A 25,485-nucleotide genomic window follows, 5' to 3' on the forward strand; every position below is an offset into this window, starting at 1 on the left:
AAGGATGAAGTGGCCCCCGGCTGCCCTGGAAAGGGTGGGGCCTCGGCCAAGACACTTCTCCACACAAAGACCCCGACTGGGCTGGGGGTGGGGGAGCATGCAAAGTCTCTGCCTCCCCCACCCCAGGAAAAACAACCAGCTGTTCAGAATAGCTGGCAGTTCCCTCTAGGTGCCCCTGGCAGCAGGAGGCGGCTTTGCGTACTCCCGCCTGCTGCCCCCAGGTCAACACATGAGGTCTCATTCTCTGCCCCTGCCCTGCAAGGGAGCACCAGCTTAGAGTCACCCGCCCGCTGAGCAGCAGCCAAGGGCTGAGCCCCTTGCAGGGCGGGAGACTTTGCGTCCCTCCCCCCCAGGCCAATTAGGGCTTGGGGAGCACGACAAGTCTCCTCCACCATGCCAGGAGCAGCACCCATTGCAGGGCGGGGGGGGGGGGGGAGACGGAGGAGACTTTGCACTCCTCCCACAGGACCTGACTGGCCTGGGGCCCAGGGGAGCAGCCGGATCAACTTGCCTGGAACACTGGATCAGGTCCACCCTGCCCTAGCGGGAAAACGCCCCAGTCCCCACCTGAGCCAGCCAGACCGGAGTTGAGATTGGAAACCAGCCAAGCCCACAGGCTGCGTCTGTGTCTCTCGCAGATGGCAGTGGGAGAGAGAAACGTGAAAACGTAAGTCACACAACCACGGTAAGACCAAATATAAATAACCCGGTTGGGTGTCTGTATTTTTTTTTTTTTTTTACAATAAAAGTTTAATGACATTTATAAAAATGTGCTATCTGGCACCAAGTATTGAATCCACAACGTATTAACATATGTACAGTAGGAAACCAAGGAGAGCAAATTAAAGAGAGGGGCAGGTGGGCATCTCTTGGTGAAGATGGGGACAGGGAAACGTGTCTGTTTTCTTTTCCCTCTGCGCCAAACACGCCAACCTCGGAACCAGCTGCTGGACAAGAAAGGTAGCTCGGCTCCCCCAGCTGGAGAGATCTTTGACAACATGCACAAAGAGGGAGAACTGGAGGGTGTTTTTTGACCTCCCCTTGAGTTCCAGGAGTCGGTTCTGAGGGGAGCTGGCCAACATGGATTCGTGGGGTGATCTTTTCTCCCACTGGCGTTTCTGACCTGGTTTCTCTCGGCTCAGAAACACGTTTGACAGATTGTTGGAATTTGCTTTGCACCCAGGTCTGGTTTTGGCTATTCTCTGTGCCCCACTTCTGGGGTTACTTTCATGAAAGCAACGGTTCGGTGAGATGGGAGAAGAGAGATTCTGAACCGTCCCCCAACCAAGAAATCCAAACACCCAAAGAAGGGACAGAAATCTTAGAGGAAAGCTGCCCGGTGAAGAGACCTACTTAATGTGAATGCAAGGCTGCCCAGTTCAAACAAGCAGACGTCTGTCTGGTGCATTAGGATGTGGACAAGACACAGGTCTGGATGACTCCTAAATCAAAGTCCATCAGAGGAGCTAGAATTGCTTTCCATTCAAGGGAGCGTCTGGGGGCTTTGGGGAAGTTTGTGGCTTTGGAATTAGTTCAAGAAGAGGCGCTGACTAAACAAACCAATCAGATGGGCCTGGTGATTCATGCCTGGCGAAAGTCGGAATGGGAGCTACAAGGACAGATATTCCCCATAGCAAGTGGGTTTGAAATGGATTTTCTCCCTCCTGGAGCAAAAGGCAAAGCTGTGATGTTTCACACACCTAATCCTCATCAGTGTGACGACCCAACCAGGGGAACGTGAAAACCGGACTCCTATTTACCACTGAAGCTCCGTCTCCTAGTCTGCTTTGGAAAGATGCAGGGAATGAGGAGATCCAACAAGAAACAGGAGCTGTGGCCACACCCACCAAAGTCAATGGAGTTAGGGAGCTGACAGGCTCTGAGCCGGTCTCTTTAAATCCCACTGAGTCTAAGGGACCATGCGATCTTTGGAAAGTTGGAGAGACTAGCTTAAAAGCCCTGAGGAGTATGCGTATTCCAGAGGGTGGGGCTGAAATCTTGCTTCCTGAGCTGATAGGAGGGGCTCTTCCACCCCCCCGCACGTGTGGAGCTGAAATGGCAAACACATTGCACCGACACGAAAAGCCAGAAGTGAGCCCAGCGATCCAAATCAACGCTGAGAAAATGAGGCAAGTCACCAACAAATCGCAGAAAGAAGTGATTAAAAAAAACAAGGAACTGGATGGTGTGAAATCAGTAAACCAGCTTCAACTTGGGGGAATTCAAAGCTGTATGGCAGGTGCCAGAGAGATTGCTTTCTGGCTTAGAGTCCCATCAGAAGAGACAGGATTTCATTGCAGCTCGAGTGCAATTTTTAAAAACAGGCCTAGTCTCCTATGCGCCTAACCCCAAGGGAAAGACATCTTCAAGACAATCTTGGGGGAGGAGGTGGAGTTAAGCGCTGTATTAAAGCTGAATTAAAAAATACACACTGGAAACTGCACTGCTTCTGCTGAGTGGGTTAAGAGGGTTGAGTCTATAGCCCGTGGCTGGTGTGTTCTATATAGCGAGCACAGGCGGAATGGCAGGTTTTGGGGTCTTTGTGTGCTTAGGGTGGATTTGGACAAGAAACACAGAGTCACGATTCAGCGAGAAATAAAGGGGTCACAATGTGTACGGGAAGGGGCAGATTCTGCTCCAGTGCTAAATCCAAAGTGAGCCTGTTGATGCCAGTGTGAATCTGCAATCAGTTCCACCGACCCCAGCAGTGTGCAAGCGTGGAGTGACTAACGGCATCTCTCCAGGCTCCGACCGGTGTAAGGGGAGCAGGATTTGGCCAGCGCCTGCAGAATTCAGCGGAGCCACTTTGGATTTTCCCCAAGATTCTCCCAATACTCATCTCAGATGAGCCCTTCCCCTAAAGAAGGCACAGGGGCAGCCCTGCCAAACTGAGCACTGTGATTTTGCAGCACAGCGATGGACGGGTAGAGGCAAAGCAGTTTCCAATCCGAGCCAGGAAGGTTTCCAACTGCCTCTCTCACAAGATGCTGAGGCCTGCTGATGTCATCGGGAGAAAGGTTTGAGCTAAAGACAAAGCTTTGTAAGCAGTCTGGAGGGAAGAGGAGCCTCGATTCTTCAGTCACTGCTATTTCTGGGATGCCCACTCTGACACTTTCGGGAAACACTCACCATCTGCCCCTTGGGCACCAGCTAGTCGTGTGCGACCAAGCCAGCCACCCCGGAAGTCACTAGCCACTTTGGAAAAGCAGATACTTCACTGGCAAAGGAGAACAGCGCAAAGGGTTACAATTTGGCTGAGCTCTGGCTTTACACCTTGCAGTCCCGGATAGGAGGGGCAATGCACTGACATCTCGCTCGGCCCTGTGGATGACAGAAGAGAATTTGCGGATACATGGATAACCTGAACCTTGAAAGGGTGAATGCAAAACTAAAATGAGAAGAGAGTTTGGGGGTGGAACTGTAGGGGCGGATAATCCAAACCTCGGAAAGGCAGATGCAACAATTTACACTTTGAGACAAAAGGGCCCAAAGCTCACCAACATGAACAGAAATGTAACTGCGATGGGAACACAGTCTCAATCACAGCACAGAGTTGAAGGCAAAACAGCTCATAGACAGTCCCGCCACTGACAAACTCCACCAGCGAAAGCAGTCACCTTTCGAAAACAAAGCCACAAGCCCAACTAGCGGCAGTTGGGACTTGCAAATGACACCACAAAAGCTGGGGCAAGATTGGCTCCCTATCCACAAGCCAGATTTCTGTTTTCCCATCTTTCAGAACCGACTCCCATATGAAAAAAGCAACTCAACAAACTGTATTTTCTCCAGTGCCCATCCATACAGGGCTTTCTGTTTTCATCCCAGGGATAATAAAGCAAACTTTGCATTGAAGGAAATTATAAACTGGGGCGAGGCGGAAAAGAGAACTGGTATTTACAACCCTTTTTTTTTCTTTGAAGTAGGAAGGGGAAAATAATAAAAAGAATATTTACATACCAATAACTTTTGTGTGTTTCTACAAGAAACAGCCAGTCCATCTGGAATATATACACAACTTTCTTCTCCTAAAGAAAAATTAACAGGGGTTTTGATTCTGGTCTCGGCTTACACTAGAGATACGCTCTGCCCGAGCGACACCGGGGTGAGCGAGAGGAGAATCCAGCCCCTTTATTATTATCGGTGTTTTTATTTTTTAATATGGAGGGGTGGGGGGCACACACTGATTGGCAGCAGGATACGGAGATGAAGTGCTCTGATTGCTTTTGTTAGATTGATGAGGGGGCTGGGTATTGTTTTGTTCTGTCCACAAGAAAAGATTTCTCTCCCCCAAGAGGGGACAGAAATACCAGGGCTTTAATGCTAAAGGGGTGTGGGAATTTGCCAGGCACTGCAATCAAAGGGTGGAGGCTGTGTTCACAGTGGAGTGAATCAGGTGTGACACCTGTTGCGGGAGAACAGAGCAGTAAAAACCCAACCATGCTAAACAGATGCTCCTCCTGCGTAGAGGGCGCTCGGGAGCTATCTAGGGCAGGTGTGTGGGGAGGGATGGGGAGAGCAGCAAGAACAGATGCAGGGCATGAGGCTGCTTCAGGCCGGAAGCCTTGGACTCTGCCGCCTTAGGGTGATCAGATACATTGCTGGCCCTTTCAGCTGTCTGCCTACTATGGTCACACCAAAGGCGAGACGCGGCACTTCCCTTCCCGACACTGAGTGCTGACAGGCGGCCATCAAGCCGGAGAGGCCCTGGAGGCAGGGACCTGAATTGCTCTTCAGAGGCAGGGAACAAACGCAAAGAGGAACTCCCCACTGCTGGACAGAGGGCCGCTCTGTTCCCAGCATGCACTCTGCTCTGCTGCACCCAATGCATCCTGGGGATTTGGGTCACGTGGCCTGGTCCTAAGCAGGGAGTCGTGGATGGGGCAGGAGCGAGTCTTGCCTGGGCAAAGCTGCTTCAAACTCAGCTCATGGCAAAGTGCCACTAACACTGGCTCTAGAGGGGGCTCACTAAAGGCACCCTGAATCCGGACCTGGCTTCCCCCGGGGGGGCGGATCCCGGCGGAGCCCGACTGGCCGCAGGCCCCATGGAGCTGGGCAGGGAAGACAAGAAACACGGCGCTCAGTTCAGGGTGCCGCGGCAGCTCTCCGTGCCGCATAGGCAGGGAATCTTGTTCTCCTCGATGGGGAACTTGTAGTCGTAGGTGATCTCCTCGTTGACGCCGATGGGCTGCTTGGAATAGATGACAATCTTCTTCTGCGCCTCGATGGTGATCACTTTGGCGTAACAGTTGGGCTGTGGGGCACAGGGAGCGGGGTGAGCGACAGCCAGGTTCCCCAAGCTCCACCCCCAGGGCCCTCGAGCTCTGCCATAGGTGCACAGGGGATGGCAGGGAGGGACCCAGGAGACTGGGGACCAATCCCAGCTCTGCCACTGGCTCCCTGCGTGAACAGTCGCTGCATCTCGCCGGGCCTGGGCTTCCCCAGCCGTAAAGTGGGGCCAAGCCGAGGCCCCTCCTTGTGCCCACAGGTCCCCTGAAGGGAGAAGCCAGCAGCCCCGCCCCCTGTGAGCCCCTGCGGGGAGAAGCCAGCAGCCCCATCCCCTGAAAGCCCCTGGGTGCCCCTGTGGAGAGACACCTGCTGCCCCGCCCCCTCCGAGCCCCTGTGGGGAGATGCCAGCAGCCCCGCCCCCTCACCGTGCAGCAGTGGTTGATGAAGCGGGCCAGGTTGCCGCATTTGGTGGCGTCGATGATGGTGTCGTGGTCGACGCGGAACAGGTAGCTGCTGCCGATGCCCTCCTGCACATAGCGCTTCTCCCGCATGTCAGCTACCACCTGCAGGCAGGGGAGAGGCGTGAGGCCACCAAGGAGCAGGCCACGCACTGCCTTGCAACCTGCCACTGCGCCCATAGGAATGGGGGAACAGCGCACACCAACGGGCTCCTCTGGCGGAGAACAGCCTCGTAACACTGCACACGGGTGGCCGACCGAGTGCTGAGTAAGGATGTTGACTAACGAGTAATTTACTAGTCAAGCAGTCAGTGGAATTTCCATCTAGTCGATAGGCACTTCCGCATTCCGGCTTTGAAATGTACACGAGCCGCCGCTGGGCCCCCGCTGGGCCTCTTGTACATTGCAAAGCAGGAATGCAGAACTCCATGTGCGCCTGGGCCCAGCGGGAAGTCCACCTGACTCCAGGCTCCGCTAGGGTGCTTACCCTTTGAAATGCATTTCAAAACAGAAGCACCCGCATGGAGCCCGGGGTGAGCCGGGGATTCAGAGTCCCCTGCTGACCCCAGGCTCCACGCTGCGCGGCCTCTTTGAAATGCCACAGGGAGCCTGGGGTCAGCTAAGGAGTCCCCAGCTGACCCCAGGCTCCACGCTGCGCTGCAGCTTTGAAATGCCACAGGAAGCCTGGGGTCAGCTAAGGAGTCCCCAGCTGACCCCAGGCTCCACGCTGCGCTGCAGCTTTGAAATGCCACAGGGAGCCTGGGGTCAGCTAAGGAGTCCCCAGCTGACCCCAGGCTCCACGCTGCGCTGCAGCTTTGAAATGCCACAGGAAGCCTGGGGTCAGCTAAGGAGTCCCCAGCTGACCCCAGGCTCCACGCTGCGCTGCAGCTTTGAAATGCCACAGGGAGCCTGGGGTCAGCTAAGGAGTCCCCAGCTGACCCCAGGCTCCACGCTGCGCTGCCGCTTTGAAATGCCACAGGGAGCCCAGGGTCAGCTAAGCAGTCCCCAGCTGATCCCGGGCTCTGTATGGCGGCACCGCGGTGTTTCAAAAGGGCAGTGCCACGCAGAGCCCGGGATCAGCTGTGCAGCGCTGCCACTTTGAAGTACCCTCTCTTCTCACCCCTTTGCTGCCTCTATCTGATAGAGACAGCAAAGGGGCGAGGGGGAGAGGAAATCGACTATTCGACTCGACTACCCGATAAACATTTCCTTATCGAATAGTCAACTAGTTCCGTAACATTCTTAGCGCTGAGATGCAGCCTGCCCTAGGGAGTGTCGGGGAACAGACACTCGTCGCGCACGCACGCACACGCTCCCAGCCAGGCACTCAAGGGGCAGTGCCCCCGCTGTGCCCCAGACTCACCTGCCGGATGTTCTGCCCCACATACTCAATCACCATCTCATCAGCGGCAATGGGCTCCATGGCAAACAGGCCCCACTCGTGGATACGGCTCCGGCCAAAGCGCAGCTTCTTCTTACGGAACTGGAGCCAGGGGAACGGAGGTTACAGCACTGCGGGGACTGGACCACCCTGGTCTCAGCAAGGAGCCGTGTCCCTGCACTGAGCCCCCGCCCCGCCCCCTGCAGCACAGCGCCCCCTGCTGGGCCCCCGCCCCGCCCCCTGCAGCGCAGCGCCCCCTGCTGGGCCCCCCCCGCCCCGCCAGCGCGCCCCGCCCCCCCCCTGCAGCACAGCGCCCCCTGCTGGGCCCTCGCCCCGCTCCCTGCAGCACAGCGCCCCCTGCTGGGCCCTCGCCCCGCCCCCTGCAGCACAGCGCCCCCTGCTGAGCCCCCGCCCGCTCCCTGCAGCACAGCGCCCCCTGCTGGGCCCTCGCCCCGCTCCCTGCAGCACAGCGCCCCCTGCTGGGCCCCCGCCCCGCTCCCTGCAGCACAGCGCCCCCTGCCGGGCCCCCGCCCCGCTCCCTGCAGCACAGCGCCCCCTGCCGGGCCCCCGCCCTGCTCCCTGCAGCACAGCGCCCCCTGCCGGGCCCCCGCCCTGCTCCCTGCAGCACAGCGCCCCCTGCCGGGCCCCCGCCCCGCTCCCTGCAGCACAGCGCCCCCTGCCGGGCCCCCGCCCCGCTCCCTGCAGCGCTGCACCCCCCTGCCGGGCCCCCGCCCCGCTCCCTGCAGCACAGCGCCCCCTGCTGGGCCCCCGCCCCGCCCCCTGCAGCACAGCGCCCCCTGCTGGGCCCCCGCCCCGCCCCCTGCAGCACAGCGCCCCCTGCTGGGCCCCCGCCCCGCCCCCTGCAGCACAGCGCCCCCTGCTGGGCCCCCGCCCCGCCCCCTGCAGCACAGCGCCCCCTGCTGGGCCCCCGCCCCGCCCCCTGCAGCACAGCGCCCCCTGCTGGGCCCCCGCCCCGCTCCCTGCAGCACAGCGCCCCCTGCTGGGCCCCCGCCCCGCTCCCTGCAGCACAGCGCCCCCTGCTGAGCCCCCGCCCTGCTCCCTGCAGCACAGCGCCCCCTGCTGAGCCCCCGCCCCGCTCCCTGCAGCACAGCGCCCCCTGCTGGGCCCCCGCCCCGCCCCTTGCAGCACAGCGCCCCCTGGTGCACTGAGGCCAGTGCCCTGCAGGATCTTCTCTGCCCTGATCCTACCCCACAGGCCCCAGCAAGGATCCACGGAACTGGGCACCTACCTTCAGCTGATTGAGCTTCAGCAGGTCGCTGTCCAGGATAGCAGAGGAGCCAATGGCACTGAGCAAGCGCCGCTGCTCCGATCTCCGCTCGGAGAGGATGCGGTTGGTGCCCTGGGAAATGGAGGGAGAGGGGCTTTTAGAGCATCTGTACCTCAGAAAGGATCACATCTCCTACCACTGTAATGCTCCCACCCACATCTCCACTCCCTCCATGGGACTAAGCCATCAGGAACGATTCTGCCCTGGGTGGGGATGGGCGACATGGGCCCGGCTGGGGTGTCTCCAGCTCTGGCAGGGACAATCCTGCGCCCGTGGGCCCAGCGAGCACGGCCCGGCTGGGGTGTCTCCAGCTCTGGCAGGGACAATCCTGCGCCCGTGGGCCCAGCGAGCAGGGCCCGGCTGGGGTGTCTCCAGCTCTGGCAGGGACAATCCTGCGCCCGTGGGCCCAGCGAGCAGGGCCCGGCTGGGGTGTCTCCAGCTCTGGCAGGGACAATCCTGCGCCCCTGGGCCCAGCGAGCAGGGCCCGGCTGGAGTGTCTCCAGCTCTGCCAGGGACAATCCTGCGCCCCTGGACCCAGTGAGCATGGCCCGGCTGGGGTGTCTCCAGCTCTGCCAGGGACAATCCTGCGCCCGTGGGCCCAGCGAGCAGGGCCCGGCTGGGGTGTCTCCAGCTCTGCCAGGGACAATCCTGCGCCCGTGGGCCCAGCGAGCAGGGCCTGGCTGGGGTGTCTCCAGCTCTGCCATGGACAATCCTGCGCCCGTGGGCCCAGCGAGCAGGGCCCGGCTGGGGTGTCTCCAGCTCTGGTAGGGACAATCCTGCGCCCGTGGGCCCAGCGAGCATGGCCCGGCTGGGGTGTCTCCAGCTCTGGCAGGGACAATCCTGCACCCCTGGACCCAGCGAGCACGGCCCGGCTGGGGTGTCTCCAGCTCTGGCAGGAACAATCCTGCGCCCGTGGGCCCAGCGAGCAGGGCCCGGCTGGGGTGTCTCCAGCTCTGCTAAGGGCTCAGGCCTCCGGGGCCGCTGTGCTACCTGCGTGTCCACCACCTCCAGCGCCTGTGCCGTCACAGGGCACACGTCGAGGTATTTGTCCTTCTCCTTCTTGCTGATGGGGTAGTAGCCTTCGCTGCGGGCACAGCCAGTCTGGTGCTCCCGCAGGTCTGACGACTTCCGCTTCCGCTTGGGGTTGGCAATGTTGGTGAGTGGGGGCAGGGGTTAAGGAAAGACAGCTAGAAGAGACCCACACGTCCAGACCCCTCATCCCCTCCAGGGGACAGGAGCCAGGGGCCTTTCAACATCTCCAGAGCTGGCAGCCAGGGGGCACACTTGCACTGGGTGCCAACAGGTGCAAACGGGTACTCACCCCTCAGGTCGTGGGGCAGAAACCAGGCTCACGATCTGTAGTACACCAGCCATTCAGCTGATCATTAACACTGTGGGGCCCTATGGGAGCCAGCGCCCCACAGAGGGGAAGGCCCCGTGTCCCCCTTCCTTAGCCAGGAACCAGCCAGCACTGCCCTGGGCAGGACAGGAGCTGGCACCCCCTCCAAGACGAAGGCCCCGTGTCCCCCTTCCTTAGCCAGGAACCAGCCAGCACTGCCCTGGGCAGGACAGGAGCTGGCACCCCCTCCAAGACGAAGGCCCCGTGTCCCCACTCCCACCCTGGGTGGGACAGGAGCTCCCAGAAAGGATATTGGTGTGGTGCACCCAGTGGGTGTCGTTGAGCCAGTCGGTGCTGTTGTCCTCCTGCAGCAGGCGCTCGTAGGTGAGTTTCAGGTAGTGCATGTCCTCCACGTCCAGGCCCGAGTTCCAGATGTCGTAGAGGATGGTCATCTGCTCGAACTCGCTGCGTGTCTCGAAAGAGGGGAGGGGCTGGGGCCAGGGCTTGTGCGAGTGGGAGCGCAGCGTCCGCCGGCGCGTCTCCCCAGCGTCAGCGTCCTCGCTCTCCTCCTCCTCGCTCTCCGAGAGGCAGGGCTCCGAAGCTGGCGAGTCCGATGCCTCCTCTTGGTCCCGGTGGTGCTTCCTCCTGGCCCGGTCCTCCCCAGCCAGGGCCAGCAGCACGCCCACCTCTGCCTCGGCCTTGGCCTCGCTGGCCTCCGCCACCACTTCCTCCGGTGCCTCCAGCACCTCCCCGACCTGCTCGCCGAAGAGATCCAACCGCAGCAGCTCGGCTGGGCCCAGGGCCTCGTCCTCCGCCTTGGCTGCCCGGCGGGGAGCAGGCGGCACCGCTCTCACAGCCATGGCATAGTTGTGCTCCAGGAGAATGCTGCTGTCCCGGGGCGCCGGCAGCGCGCGGGGGGGCGACTGCTCCTCCGCCTCGTCCGAGGTCTCCGTGCCCTCCGAGTCCTCGGCATCCTCTTTGGTGCGGCCAATGGGCATCTTCAGGGCGATGTCAGCCAGCACGGCCAGGTCCACGCCGCCGGCCTCCGGCTGGTTGGCCAGCTCCAGAAGGGAGGAGGCGCCCAGCTGCTCCCGCAGCCTCAGCCGCTCGGCCTCCCCGGTGGTGAGCAGGCGCGAGGGCTCGGAGGAGCGGGAACGGGAACGCCGGCGGCTGCTGCCGGCAGGGGGCTCCTCTGTCCAGCACTTTACCAGCGAGGCGTGGTCGGCCGGCAGGTTGCTGATGGTTCTTTGGCTGGCTTTGGGGGCCTCCCGCTTGCGGCCCCCACTGCTGGGAGGCTTGGGGGCAGGGGGCGGCGTGGCAGGGCGGGGGGTGTCCTGCACTAAGGGCACTTGGGGCACCAACGAGGCGGGTGCCAGAGGCACTACTGCAGGAGGCGCTAGCTCCTCAGTGGGGGGTGGCGGCAGGGTAGGAAGGGGAACGGGGGGTGGGGCTGGTTCAGCCACCTTCTCCACCTCCACCTTAGCCACCTCCTCCTCGCCGGGCGCTGAGAAGGAGACTGTTTTCCGGCGCTTCTTGGGGGGCGGCAGGAGGGGGATGGGAGAGGAGGGGCGGGGCGCTGGCTCAGCCTCACGTTCCTCCGGGGGGCCGGCTTTCTGCTCCATGGCGGGCTCTGTGGGGAGGGAGATCATGGGAGGGGAGTTAGAGACCCGCAGCCACGCGCCAAGATGGAACCCAGGGCCCCTCGCTGGCTCCTGGCCTGGCCCCTTCTGCCCCCCACTTCAGAGCCTCCCAGCAGGGGGCTGAAGCTCAGGGACATCCCTGCTCAGGTGGGATGGCCGGGACAACCCTGCCCGTTCCGAGGGGATGGATGTAATTAGACACATACCTAGCGTGGCCTCTTTCACCTTCTCCAGTTCCGTGCCCACCGAGGACTCCGTTTTGCTCCCCTTCCCTGCTGGCGCCGTGGGGCAGCTGTCCATGGTGGACTCGTCCATGCTGTCCTCTGCCGACCCCTCCACGCTCTCGGCTTCGTCGGAGGACGAGGACGAGGAGGACGACGAGCTGCTCTCAGAGTCGGAAGCGCTGTCGCTGTCATCATCCGACTCCTCGTACAGGGAGTACTTAGAAGAGTCCTCACTCTCTGCTGCTTCGAGGCAAAGCAAAGGGCAGCTCAGTCGCCAAGGAATGGCAATCGAGTGCTGCGATGCAGCCAGCTCTGGGGTGGAGCAGCTCGCCCAGCGCCGAGGGACAGCTGGATAACAGCCCCACTTGTACATCGATTTTTTTTTGGAGGGAGAAGTGATGCCGAGTTCTGCGCCGGGCAGCACAGTGGGCCCGAGGGAGCCGGAGCACAGTGAGGCGACGTGGAGCCGGCCAGGACACAGGGGCTCGTGCTCTGACACTTGCTGGAGGGGATTCGGGATTGTGACAACCACTGAACATCAGCGGCCTGGTTTCTGCCTCACCTGAAAGGCAGCTCTTTCTGCAGGGTTCATGCTGGGCACTGCAGCCAGCCCCGCCCCCCTGCAGCACAGCGCCCCCCGCTGGAGCCCCGCCCCGCCCCGCCCCCCTGCAGCACAGCGCCCCCCGCTGGAGCCCCGCCCCGCCCCCTGCAGCACAGCGCCCCCTGCTGGGCCCCGCCCCGCCCCCTGCAGCACAGCGCCCACTAGAGCCGCCCTAGAGCATTGGACCAGCCCTGACTGCCAGGGAAAAGCACTCCCCGCTGAGCCTGCCCCACTACCTGCAGCATAGCGCCCCCTAGTGCCAAAAATGGGAAACATCCAGTTCTTTTACCTTCTGAATCCTCTTTGTCACTGTGTGCTGCATCCCCCTCCTGCCGCTGCTCTTCCTCCTCCTCGTCCTCTTCCTGTTCATCCTCTTCCTCCTCCTTGAAAGGATAAAATCAGGGCACATGAGAGAGCTGTTGGGGTTCTGGGAAGGCTGGAAGAATTTTTACCTGTTGGGCTCCCTGATCCCCCAGGCAACCAACTTTCAACCTACCTGGGAAATGGAGTCTTCAACTGGGGAGGGGAAACTGAGGCAGGCAGCTGGAAAGGGATGACATGCACAGGAGATGGGCCCTGGCGGGATGTCTCCACCTGTGGCGATGGGCTAGAAGTGGGAGCTGCACTCACCTTCTCTGAGGACGACTCTTCGGAGGTCTCCTCCCCTTCACTGTCCAAGCAGAAGAGCTTCCGGCGCTTGCCTGGCCCCCTGATCCACTCTTCGTCCCGCTTGGCTCCTTTTGGTCCTTGAGCAGCCTCCTTGTCTGGGATCAGCAAGGGCAGGGAGTTGAAGAGAACACTTGCGGGGAGATGAACCCAAGCGTACAGGCTACGAGCTCCGCCCCACCACAACTCTAGCTCATGAGACCAACTCTCCTCCCAGAGCTGGACACAGGACCCAGGAGCCCTGGCTTCCAATAACCACTAATCTACCCCACTCCCAGAGAGGGAATCAGAACCAGAGGTCCCAGCGCCCAGGCCCCCACTCTAGCCCACTAACCCGCCACTCACCTCCCAGGGCCAGGGCCAGAACTCCCAACCCGGCTGACACCACTCACAAGCAACCACTCACCATCCTCCTCCGCGGGAGTGGAAGGGCGGGGCCGCGTCTCTTCACTGCTCTCGGAGATCTCAGACGGCTCTTTCCTTTTCACCTGCAAAGAGCACAGCGGTTGCCAGGGCCTGGAGGTGCCATCCCCTGAGGGGAAGAGCCCCATTTCCATTCCCACTCCCCGGAGCCAGCCAGTCCCCGGCATGAGACCAGATGAGAACCAGCTTCCCCAAAAGACGAGAGGCTCCTGAGCCACTGCCAGGCTGCATTTACCTTGAAGGACGGGAGCCTGAGTGCCCCCCGGAGGCCGGTGCCGAAGCTGAAGCCCTCAAGGCTGACGGTGCCGCCACTCTTGGCCCAGTCGACCAAGGACAGCAGGGCTGGATCTTTGAGTTTGGTTTTCTCCTTCTCCTCCTCCTTGGCCTGTTGCTTGGCTGCGTTCTGGAAGGGCTGGAGGTGGGACAGCCTGTAAGTGACCCTGCCAAGAGCTACCGGGCCAAGGCCACATGCTGGGGGCTGAGCTCTGCCTTGGGGACAGCATGGGCTGGGGGAAGCACACCTAGAACCCAGGAGTCCTGGCTCCCAGCCCCCCAGCTCTAACTCAACAGATCCCACTCACCCCACAGCACCAGGGATAGGACCCAGGAGTCCTGACTCTCAGGCTCCCCTCCTCTCGCCTATTAGCTCTGCGGTGAGACTCCATGAATCCCCCTCTCCCCAGTGTAGGACCCAGGCGAGGTGGGACATGAACCCACGACCTTGTCCTCCCCAGGCAAGCGCCCTATCCCCATGGCCACGCGGGAACCTGCCCCACCTTGGCAATAAACGGTGATGTGTGCCTAAAAGCAAACCCAATCCTGACTCAAGTCTGGTGCACATAAGCACGCAGACAAGGCCCGAGGGGAAGGAATGTTTTGCATAAGTGACAAGGGTTCCTGTGGCACCTTATAGACTAACAGATGGATTGGAGCATAAGCTCTCGTGGACAAAGACCCACTTCGTCAGATGCATGAGACCAAGTGGACATGCACCTGGTAGTCTATAAGGTGCTACAGGACTCCCCTTCGCTACTTGCATAACAGCGCAGATTAAGCCTGGTACACAAGCCCAGGTCAAGAACACACGACAGCTGCAGCCATGGAACTGTCGACTACGCGCACAGTTTTAGGTAATATCCTGAGTAGGATGTACCCCAAATAGGGCACTGAGCTCTGTAGGTATCCTACCCGATATGTCATCAACTGGCAAATATTATTAGAACGACCAAGTCTCTCTCTGCTATAAATTGGACTTAGTAAGAGCAATCGACGGGAGGGAATGGGCAAGATTGACCACAGGTCCTGCTTGTTGTAACGAGAAGTAATTAGGCCCTTCACACCGGTGACCCAGCGCCTGGCGTTCCATGGTGTGGGGAGAAATGGAAGCACGCCCTCCTGCCTGGCACTGTAGGTAGCATACGGGTGAAGTGTAAGTGAACTAGGCTTTATTACTGTATTATAGTAGATCTCCTAGTAATTGCTTTTGCATTGCTTTGCGCTGTATTAACTGCTTTAGAATGGACAGTATTTAAGGCTGAAATTGTAGAGCCATTGTTTTTAAGGCTTGTGAAACATAAAAGACTGAATGAACTGCGTAAAGCTGGCAATAAATCAGAAAGTGGTTAAGTAGCCCTGGAGTGTCCTGGTTTCCCTTGGATCTAAAATAAAGTGAACCACACGACCCCCACCCACCCACCCGACTCCACAGCCCCGACAAGGGTGGGCCAGAATCCAGGCACGTCCCGACTCCCACTCCCCCTCTGACGAGGCCCAAGGCAGACACCGTTCCAAACAATGGGAGGGGCATATTCCTCAGATTCCTCCTAGAGTGTTGGCAGGGGGAGGAGTGCCCACAGCTCTGACAGCGGGGGGCTCCCGGGCACTCACCTTGGCCTTCTGCTCCTTGCGCTCCCACCACTTGTCGAAGGTGCTGAAGGCCACGTTCTCCACCATCTTGCGGTTGAGATCACGCTGCATGATGCTCTTCATCTCCTGTGTTAGGGTGGCCAGGACGCTGTCCACGGTGGAGGCGTGTGGGTCGCAGGGCGCCTCCTCCTGGTAGCCCCACCCTGCTGCCCGGAATTCCAGCAGCCGCTGGGGCTGCGAGGGGGGCGGCGGGGGCTGCTCCGAGCCAGGCGGGGGCTCCTCAGCATTGGCCGGTGGCTGCATGAAGAGCTGATCTCTCGGGTAGTGGCGGCTGTCCTGGTCCAGCAGGTAGTGCCCGTAGACTGGGTGGCTGGCAAACGCCGCTGCCTCCTGGTGGTAGGGGAAGGGCTCTTCGAACTGCCCCTTGCCCTGGCGCAGCTGGTGCAGCCGGCTCAGCATCTGGGTCTGCATCTGGAAGGACATGGGCATCCCGCCCCACTGGTTGCCCAGCCGATTCATCAGCTCCAGGGAGTTGACAAAGTCATAGATGTGGGGGGGAGCAGCTGTCCCGGGCCCTGTGCCTGCTGTGCCAGCCTGCACCCCGTAGTCTGGGAGGCCTGGCGCCTGCAGATGGTGGGGCGGTGGGGCCTGCGAGTAGTCAGCCTCGCCCGTCAGGTGGGGCAGGGAGACTGACATGAGGGGCTGCAGTGGGTAGGCAGGGGGTGGCTCCGGCGGGCGAGCGAAGGCCGAGACACCCAGCGGGAGGTGGCCAAGGCCCGCAGGCAGCACCGGGAAGTGTGGATCCGCCGTCGCCGACCCCGCAGGCTCATCCTCTGCCTCCTCCTCCGAGATCTCCATGTCCTCGCCGGATGACTGCTGGGAGGCCTGGGGAAAGGGGTGTGGTTAGGACATGCTCCCACTGCTCCAGCAACAGGCCCTGTCCTCCCCCTCCCCAAACACTCCAACCCTTCCCCTCCCTTTCTAAGCCCCAAGTCCTGGCTCCCAGCCCCCTGCTGTAACCCACTAGATCCCCCTCCCCCCTACAACAGGGGAGGGAACCCAGGAGTACCGATTCCTAGACCCCCCAAGCCCACTCTCTACCGCACTAGGCCCCACCCCTCCCAGACCCCAGAAGTGGCATCTCACCCTGTCCTGCCCATTGGCCTTGGGTGATTCTCCCCCAGCGTCGGAAGCTGGCACCACATCCTCAAAGCTGACGGGCAAGGGTGGGGGTGGAGTGCAGGGCCCATGTGGCTCTGCCCCCTTGGTCCCTGCCCTGCCCCCTTCCTCCTCCTCCTCTTCGGTGTCGGAATTGAGGAAGGAGAACTTGGACCTTTGCTCCTTCAACAGCATCTCAATGCGCGAGTCCAGGCTGCTGTGCTGGGCAAACGGGACGCTTTCGTTGGTGGTCTCCGGCGCCGGGGAGCCCAAACGAGCTGGCGAGGCCTGGGGGGCTGGCGACTGGGCCTGATCTTCAGCGCCAACCACTGTGGGGCTGGGCTCTTCCTTGCTCTCCTGAGCCAGGAATTCCGTGGGGGGCAGGGAGTTGGCAGCGAAGGTCTCGGCTGTGGGCAGCAGGCGGTAATCCTGATCACAGGGGTGTGGCTCCGGGGGCAGCGGGAAGGGCTCCGGGGGGGCTGGGAAGGGAGGGAAGACGGCACCAGGAGCTGCAAAGGGCTCCCCTTGCTGCCCGAAGCTGTGGCTGTTCTGGAAGAGGGTCCCGTCTGGCGTGGCTGGCGCCACAGGGTAAGAAGCTGCCGTGGTGGAAGAGGAGGAAGATGAGGACGACGAGGAGGAAGAAGAGGACGAGGAGGAGGAGGAAGCAGGGGTGGGTTCGTCCCGCTGGGGGCGCTCCCGGTGCCGAGAGTGGTAACTGGGGTCCTCTCTTTGGTGGGAGCGGTGGGTGGAGGAAGAGGAGGAGTGGTGGGAGGAAGAGCGTCCCTCGGAGGAATGGCGGCGCTGGTAGCGACTGCCTGCCCCCTCGTACTGCTGGTTGTAGGGGGAGTAGTGGGGGTCGCTGGAGCGGTAATGCGAGGAAGAGGAGGAGGTGGCGGCGGCGGCGGAGGAAGAGGACGAGGAGGAGGAAGAGTAGTGCCGGCGGGAGTAGGACTCGGTGTAGCTGTTCTCATGCCTGCGGGACTTGTAGGAGGTTGGCTCGGGATGGTAGCTGGAGTAGCTGGGCGTGCCTTGCCTAGGAGACGGGGAGGATAGTGAAATCCAGGTACACTGCCACCGAGCTGCAGCCACTGCTGGGGCGGGATGGCTGGATCACAGCCCCACACAACGCCACACAGGGCTGGCTCAGCCAACTCGGAGATGCTGAGGCCAGCCCTGACTACTAGGGGGAAGCACCCACTCCCGAGCCCCTGCCCAGCACCCTGCAGCACAGCGCCCCCTAGTGCCACCCTGGGGCAATGTCTGCCAGGGAAAGCACCCACTCCGGAGCCCCTGCCTCACTCCTTCCAGCACCCTCTTGGTCCCCCATCCAGGCTCAGTTCCTGCCCAGCTGCCTGGCACGCGCCAATGGTGCAGGGGAGCCGTGCATCGGGTCAAGCAGAGAGTGCAGAGCACGTACCTGCTGGAGTAGGCCGAGTCTTGGGAATACGGTGTTCCTCCTCGGGGGGTGTGCGGGGTCCCCTGGGACGACTGGGGGGTAAACTGACCATAGAACGAGGGGGTGTCCTGGCGCCCGCTGGAGTACGGGGTGTCCTGAGAGCAAGGGGTCCCATTGCCAGGCGTCGAACCCACAGTGCTGGCCGAGTAGGAGGAGTCAGTGGACTGGCGCCGTCGGGACTCAGACTACAGGAGGAAGGAACAGAAGTTCAGAGACATCTGGTTCCTCGGGGCAGGGCAGCTGGGGAACAGCTGCACGGTGACATCGGAAGGGGATGGCTTGCCCAGCACTCTGATGCAGCCACCTCTGGAGTGGAGCACCTGAGGCCCAGCTGCACAGCAGTGTCACACGGCAATGGCTCACCCGGCAGTGAGATGCAGCACAGCTGCACAAGGATGCCGTGCCTGACACTGCGATGCAGCCGCCTCTGGGCAGCTACTTATTCCCATTCCATTAAACATGGAAGTCGGTGCCTGAATTTGAGACCGTGGGGTCAGAGCCTGGCTCCCAGCCCACCCGACCAGCCTCCTGTACCGTCTCAGCCTGGGTCACGGGCGCTGGGAATTTCTCGCTCAGGGATTTGCCCCCGGTGGGAACAGTCTGAGGGGTGTAGGAGCCGTTGACGATCAGCTCGTAGTACTTCATCCGCTGCTGTCCTGTAGGGACAGGAAGAGAGCACATTTGAGAGAAAAAGATCAAGCTAGGGCGTCCTAGTCGGCGATTCATGATGCAGCCACTTCTGGGGCAGGGCTGCTGCAGAACATCCACATACAACACTGCACAAGGATGGCTCGACGGGCGCTGAGATGCAGCTGCCTCTGGAATAGAGCAACAGCTGCACAGCAGTGCCAAATACAACTGAATGGTGCCCACCCCAATTTTGCCAGTCTGTTGCCGGCGGTGGTGACAGAACTGCTCAGCTAAGCGGTGACTGCGTGACCTGGCGGTGGAAAGACAGAGCAGGGCTCTTGGGAGACCAGGAAGCAGGACAGATTCAGAGCAAGGACGAGTGAAAGGGGAGCACCCAGCCAGTCAGGGTCCCAGCGCCGTGGCAGTTTAGCTTCCTGAAGACCGAGCTGCTTGGTCTAAAGTCCCTGGGCTCTGGAAGGGGGACTGGCCGCAGGGAAAGGAATGCCGAGCACTGGGAAGCAGGGGCCTGAGGAGGGATCCCAGGTGGGCTTGGTACCTTTGATGTCCAGCTGAGCGTGGATGATGTTGCCCATGACCGAGGTGTTATGCAGGTTCTTGACAGTCTCCTTGGCTCCCCGGGTGCTGGTGAAAAGCACTTTGGCCAGGCCCAGATGCTTGCGGTTCTTGGGGTTGTAGAGGATCTCGATCTCCTCGATTTCCCCGTACTTCTTGCACATCTCGGCCAGGAAGGGCTCCTTGATGTTGTCGTTCAGCCGGGCGAAGGTCACCTCCTTCAGTGGGATCTGCCCGATGTAGAACTCGTCCAGCTGCCACCAGGGAGGAGAGAGATCAGCAGCCACACACTGACCCCCACCGACCTCCAGGCAATGGGCCCCTTCCTTCTTCTCTAGGGAGCATCAGCTGTGATCCAGCACTAGGGTGGCGGGGGGAGGACAGATCACCAGGCCTTTCCCCTCTAGAGGGCCTGGTTCCCATCAGAACTCAGAACCGGAGACCAGCTGGTTTAGGGAAGCAGGAACAGGACACGGGGCCTTTCCCCTGTAGGGGGTTCTGGCTCCCATGTGGTCCCAGCGTTGGGGACTGGCCGGATCACGGGACAGGGAATGGGACCGGGGCCTTGCCCCAAGATGAGGAGAGTGCCATCCCCCCCCTTTGGTGTACCGCAGCCCCAGTGGCCGAAAGGCCCAGACATTGGCTGGCTCCCAGCACACATTCAGATGGGAACTCCCCAGCTGAAAGATTAGCAGCTCATTGGGAGCTGCTGCGGCAATAGCCCTGGGGTTGGGACAGCAGCAGAGGGGACGCTGGGCGGCTCCAGGGAGAGCTGAGACCAGGCAGACGCAGCCCTGCTTACCTTGAACTTGGGAACAGGAAGCGACAGGTCTCTGTGCTTGGACCAGATCCTGCGTGGCCTGGGGTCTCGCACGTCACCCACAGGGGGATACCCTGAATCCTGGGGGACAAGGAAGACACGTTAGCAGGAGGCTGCCTTTCAAAGGACCTCAGCGGGTGGCTGGCCCAGAAAGAGGTGTGCACGAGGACACCTGAGCTCTATCCCTAGCCCTGGGAGCAGGGGGGGACTAGTGGTTAGAGCAGGGGGCTGGGAGCCAGGGCTCCAGGGTTCTGTTCCCATTCTCTGGCTTGCCAAGGACATAAAACAGCATTCCTGTTTGAACAAGAGCGTACAATAATTACCCCAGCTCTTAAATGCCACTCTCTCCCCAACCTCAGAGCGTGGTACAAAGCAAGGCAGGCTCAGCAGCCCCACTACAGAAGAAAAAACTAAAGCACAGTGGGAGACCGTGACTAGTGGCACAGCCAGGCCCAACACTCAGGTATCCTGAATCCCAGCCCAGTGCTCTACCCACTAGGTCATACTATCAAAACACCCAATTTTCCTTTTAAAATGCCAGGGATGGAGACTCTACCACAGCCCTTGGTAAGTGATTCCAACGGTGAAATCCCCTCACTTAATACCTTCTTTCCAGTCTGGGTCTAGCTTCAACTCCCAGAACGTGGATTGTGTTAGACTTCGGGCCCATTAGCCAACGTCTGTTCCCACCGGAGGTTCTTACACCAAGGCTTGTGGCGACTGGGTTTTTATCCGCAAGGTGAGCACACACTGTACGCACACAAACCGACAAAACGCGTTTCCTTTGATACTAATCCAAATTTAACATCTAGGCAAGGCAAGAAAAATGAGGCCTGAGAGCTCTTTGCACATGTGCTGCTGACAATCTGTGCCTGAAGGGTTATAAAGCTTGGACTTTCGGAATCTCACCATCTGCTGTCATTAAATGATTGCTTATCCCGCCCCATAACTTTACTTGTCCTCGAGAAAATCTAAATTGAGAAAAATGGAAAGAGCTGCTTTCAATACATTGTTACCATCGTAGCTATACACACAGAAACAAAATATTGCTAAATGGACTTCTGATTTTCTCTGCATCCCTTTTAACAAGGGGGCCTGGTTTTACTCCCATACTAGAAGACTTACCCAGCTTTGCCCAGGCCCAGGCCCAACCCAGGCTAGTAGGCCCAGGCAACCCAGCCTGGGACAAGGGGGCAGGGGAAGCGACATGGGCCGCTCGTTGGCTTCTGCCCAGGGCAGCCGAGGGAGTAGGGGGGTCATGCAGCCCGTTCACTGGCTGCTCCCCCCTGCCAGCTTTTCCCCAGGGCTGACCTGGTGTAGCAGGGTGCCATGAAGGCCACTGGCCAGCTTCTGCCTGGGGCGGCAAAGGCTGCGTGGCCTGCCTACTGGCTGCTCCCCAGGGCTGGCCCAGAGCTGTGGGGGGCATGTGACATGCTGTGTAGCTGCTCCCCAGGGCTAGCCTAGAGTGGCAGGGGCCCCACTGCACAGTGGGCACTGCTCCCTGGAGCTGACCCGGGCCAGTGGGGACCTTGCTGCTGGCCCGCGACTACCTCCTGAGGCTGAGGCGCTTGCCACCTGCCTGTAATCATTTGTGAGTATAACTGTCCCCGCTATCACACCCCTCTCTTTTTGTCTGATGCAAAACCATCCCATTCCACGCACATCCCTTTGTGCTGGCACAATGAAACCCCGACCTGGCTTTACGTTAGAAGAGGCGAAAGCTGCCTACCAAATTTGGTGAGCCTCACTCTTACCGCGTAGGAGGAGTTCTTGGACCCATAGACGGACGGCTGGTCACACAATTACATAGCAGATCGTACTCCTCATACGCAGCAGAAGGGTGATTATGTTTCCAATGAGCACCCTGCGCATCTCTAGGGGCTAAGGCTTGTTTTGAAGACAAAAACCAGAGCCCTAATCTAGAGCAGTTGGGGTCTCTTCCCAGCACCCAGGCTCATTCTCTTATTAAGAGCTCTGGGGAAGGCGGTGGGTCAGGTTAATCAAGGGGTTTATCTGCGGTTGCTATGCTTATTGTTGCTCCAACTGGCTGTCGGGAGCAACCTGAGACCTGGCCAGTTTCAAGCAGGGACTCGGGATCAGTTTGCCAGGCTACGCGGGTTCTAGACAGGGCCGCTGTGACTATCTAGTCTGAGCTCTTGGTAACACTGGTCAGAGACCTTCTCCAACACAATTCCTAGCGCAGCGCTTGCAGAAAAGCATCCACCCTTGATTTCAAAGTGGTCAATGAGGGGAGCCCACCGGGAGCCCTGTGGAATTGTTTCGATGGCTAATGACTGTCATTGTTAAAAATGCATACCTTATAAATGGGCTTCTCCCCCTCCCTGTTGCTGTGGGAAAGACCCTGACAGAAAAACGGGCAGGGGAAAGGGAGCATCAAGAAAGGCGGGTGGGGCAAAACAGACCAGACAAAGCCATCAAAGGAAAGCTGGGAAGGGCCCTGATTGCCCTACAGGAGGCCCTCAGGATTGCTGGAATTGCGATTTGTGGGTCCCTGTATTTGCAGGTATCCTGGCCTGGCCTTTGGGGAGGGGGCTGCGAACCACGGGGAACTCACCACAGCTGCCAGAAGCCATGGCGAGTTTCCTGCAGCTCCCGGTATTCATGCATTTTGCCATTCACAGTGGATGCTAGAATGCGGCGTCTATTGTGAATGGCCAGGGTTTCCTGTAATCTATAGGGGAGGTACTTTTATTTACATAAGGGATCTCAGCCAGCAGATACAGGGCGCCCTGCTATAAGTCGCCCCAGTATACATCCATTCCGCTCTAAAGTTATTGACATTTGTAGGAACTGATGCATTCTAAGTCCTCGCATTCCCCGCTCTTAAGTCACAAAAAAAAAAAAAAAAACTCAACCCAACCTGTGCAAATGGAAGTCAGCTGCAGGAAAAAAATTCCCCGCTGTAAGTTGTTTTGCTATAAGTCCAAGTTTTTTAGTACATATCTTGGGCTTATAGTGAGGACGGCCTGTACCACATGTATAAAAAAAAATCTGTCCACTACCCCAATATGCTATATAATGCAAACAGACTCTGTCCCCAATTGTGTGTTATCTACATACAGGCTCTCTGATTGCTCAGATTATACATTATGCAATCTGCCGCTATCCCACAATTGTACATATAATCATACCCCCTTTCCATTATACGTGCAGCGGGGCGATTTGGCTAAGGGTGCTGTATACACAGTGTTTCTTTAGGCAGACCCTGAGGCAATGCACAGTAAGCCTGTGGAACTCCCTGCTTTGAGGCCGAGTTTAGCAAAATTCTAAGAAGCCCAGGACTTTGCTCTGATGGGGGCTAGGAAGAAATGTGTCAAGAGGGCCGGTTACTCCAGAACTGTCCGCCCCCTCTGCAGAAGCAGGTGTTGGCTACTGCTGGAGAAGGGATAATCTGTTTGATTGGGGGTAGCAGGGCATCAGCCTAGATGGGCTCACAGCTTTGATCTGGGGCACAAGAGTGGGGACAGACAATCTAGATGGGCCCAGCGGTTGGACTCAGGGCAGCAGGGAGGGGGTGGGACACTAAGCTAGACCAGCCCGTGGGTCTGATCCTGGGTGAATGAGGGGAAGTGTGATATTAGACTATATGGCCATGGGCCTAATCCAGGGGGGTATGGAGAGGGCAGGATACCAGGCTAGATGGGCCCATGGGTCTGTTCTGTGGTGGCAATTATGTTTCTAACTAAACATTTGGTTTGAAACCTGTAACAAAGTCTCATCTGTCTAGACATGGGTAGCCACTCTGAGATAAAGGGCTGCCATCGCAAAAAAAGCCTAAAGCATAAATTGCACAAGAATGCAGAGTGTCAACCATGGGGGGACAGGCATATTGGAGCAGACAGACTGGATCAGTCCGACAGGCCCATCTACCCTGGTATCCTGCCCTCTCCCTGCCACCCTGGGGCAGACCCCCAGGCCTGTCTGGCTCAGCATCCTGCTCTCGCCATCTCTCTGCATGAGATCCATCTAAGCTGGGATCCCGTCTCCCACAGAACCAACATCAAATACTTCAGGGGAAAGGATCTGGGAGACTGGTGGTGAGTTCCCCTCAATTCTGCTGCTGCACAGAGATCTGTGTGATGGGGTTTTAAGTCACGCCACTTGTGCCTGCTAGGGATGTTAAATATCGGTTAACTGAATAGTCGATTAACCTCGTGAATTCTTATCAGTTACTCGACTATTCTGTAGTCCCCAGGGCTGGGGTTGGCAGCCAGTGCGCTCCGGCCCCACTCCCAAGGAGCCCCTGCTACTCCACGTTGCTGCCTCTATCAGATGCACCAGCGTGAGGTTCCAGGTGGGAGCTAGTCCACAAGGGAAGCCAGTTTAAAAAAAAAGCTCCCTTCGCAGACTGACTGGAGCCCTGCACTGCTGCCCCTGTCCGGGGGGAAGGGGGCTGAGCTCCAGGACCCAGGCTGAGCCAGAAGCGAGCTGAGCTGCCTGCCTGCCTGGCTCCTAATACACTTTAAATGCAGAGCTGCAGTGGTGGTAGGTCCCAGACCCAGCCCAAGCCAGGGCCTAGCTGGGCTGCTGGCCAGCCTCCTAAAAACTTACTGGTGGGGGGGAGGGAGGGGGGAGAATGCATGTAGTCTATCGCATTAACCTATAAGGTTTTGCTTATCAGTTAAGCAACTTCACTATTACAACCCTAGTGCCTGTAACCCTTTTAGCATTTATACAAATATGGATCAAAAGCCCTGTGAAATGCATTTACGGTGTAACGTGCCCACAAGTCTATGTTGTGGTAGGGCCCTGTACAAACACAGAGAGCTTCTGATTTGAGAGAGAGACAAGAGACAACAGGTGAAGACAGACAGAAAGGTGGGGGGACCGAGTCAGGATGGCGAGCATGCTTGGCGATGCGCCTTTTTGGCAGCATCACGACAGAGGAGGGTTTGAGGAGGGATTTTAAGGGACAACCGGGCAGCTTTGCCTCTGTTTATGGGCCGCATGGGAGAAAACACAAAAGTGCTTGTTTAAAACCATAAGTGAGCAGTGATGGCTAGGGATGTTAAAAAGCATTTAATACAGTAACTGTGCAGCCACTACAAATCTCAGAGGTTATACGCAGGAGTGGCCCTAGATGAGCTGCCGGCAACTGGCGCCCCAGGTGAAATGCGCGATCGGCGCCCCCGCCTCCAAAGCCCTCAGCGGCTGTTTATCTTGGTGCCCTAGGCGACCGCCTAGTTTGCCTGAATTGATGGGCCGCCACTGGTTCGCACTGCAGGCTTCACAGTATGAAGCTTAGTTTTATACTGCACAGCCCACACCAAAGCCTTCCCGGGAAGTGGGGCTACCAACCCACCCAGGTCCTGGGGAGCAGGCTTTGCTAGCCTGCTGCAGTGAAGCCACCTCCCTGGAGCCAACTGAGTTTAACTGAGCATCAGCTTATTGGTTAAACTGTTAGCCAGTTAAACCTTGACATCCCTAGTGGCAGCTGGGACTTTTGGCCAACCAGCAGCAGGAGCAGACGTCTCAAAAGCAAATGAACCAGGAGAGATTGGGTGAGGAGCAGCCAGCGAAGGAAAGGCAAGTAGCTTATATCCGAGGCGAGGGACCCTGCCGGGGTGGGGGCGGTGGTGCACAGAGAGGGATGACAGGCAAAGCGGTGGGCTTGGAGAACTCTCCTTGCAGCAGCATTCTGAAGGGGTATGAGCGAGGCAAGACCGCATTTGTCAAGGCCAGAGGACACCTCATTGACCCAGATGACTCAGAATC

The 25,485-nt window shown here is 59.1% G+C and overlaps 1 protein-coding gene across 7 annotated transcripts in view; it reads right to left on the reverse strand.

Annotated features, from left to right (window-relative positions):
• Positions 1 to 688: 688 nt before the first annotated feature.
• The window catches only part of SETD1A (SET domain containing 1A, histone lysine methyltransferase), a 35,895-nt gene continuing 11,098 nt past the window's right edge, over positions 689 to 25,485 (reverse strand). For 3 of the 7 annotated variants that reach the window (XM_075928705.2, XM_075928703.2, XM_075928704.2), the window contains exons 4-20: positions 19,732 to 19,830; positions 18,913 to 19,183; positions 18,261 to 18,382; positions 17,688 to 17,911; positions 16,259 to 17,303; positions 15,134 to 15,997; positions 13,482 to 13,658; positions 13,230 to 13,311; positions 12,788 to 12,921; positions 12,447 to 12,540; positions 11,539 to 11,799; positions 10,006 to 11,322; positions 9,344 to 9,513; positions 8,315 to 8,425; positions 7,048 to 7,167; positions 5,652 to 5,789; positions 689 to 5,251 (exon numbers count right to left, since the gene is read on the reverse strand). In XM_075928705.2, coding sequence (XP_075784820.2) covers positions 5,078 to 5,251; positions 5,652 to 5,789; positions 7,048 to 7,167; positions 8,315 to 8,425; positions 9,344 to 9,513; positions 10,006 to 11,322; positions 11,539 to 11,799; positions 12,447 to 12,540; positions 12,788 to 12,921; positions 13,230 to 13,311; positions 13,482 to 13,658; positions 15,134 to 15,997; positions 16,259 to 17,303; positions 17,688 to 17,911; positions 18,261 to 18,382; positions 18,913 to 19,183; positions 19,732 to 19,830 — 5,403 coding nt within the window. In that variant the 3' untranslated portion in view covers positions 689 to 5,077. The remainder of the gene's footprint in view (positions 5,252 to 5,651; positions 5,790 to 7,047; positions 7,168 to 8,314; positions 8,426 to 9,343; positions 9,514 to 10,005; positions 11,323 to 11,538; positions 11,800 to 12,446; positions 12,541 to 12,787; positions 12,922 to 13,229; positions 13,312 to 13,481; positions 13,659 to 15,133; positions 15,998 to 16,258; positions 17,304 to 17,687; positions 17,912 to 18,260; positions 18,383 to 18,912; positions 19,184 to 19,731; positions 19,831 to 25,485) is intronic. The other 4 variants (XR_012903732.2, XM_075928709.2, XM_075928708.2 and 1 more) reach the window with 4 other exon arrangements.

This window comes from Pelodiscus sinensis, chromosome 5, assembly GCF_052426305.1.
Source record: "Pelodiscus sinensis isolate ZL-2025 chromosome 5, ASM5242630v1, whole genome shotgun sequence".
Classification (NCBI taxonomy): domain Eukaryota; kingdom Metazoa; phylum Chordata; order Testudines; family Trionychidae; genus Pelodiscus; species Pelodiscus sinensis.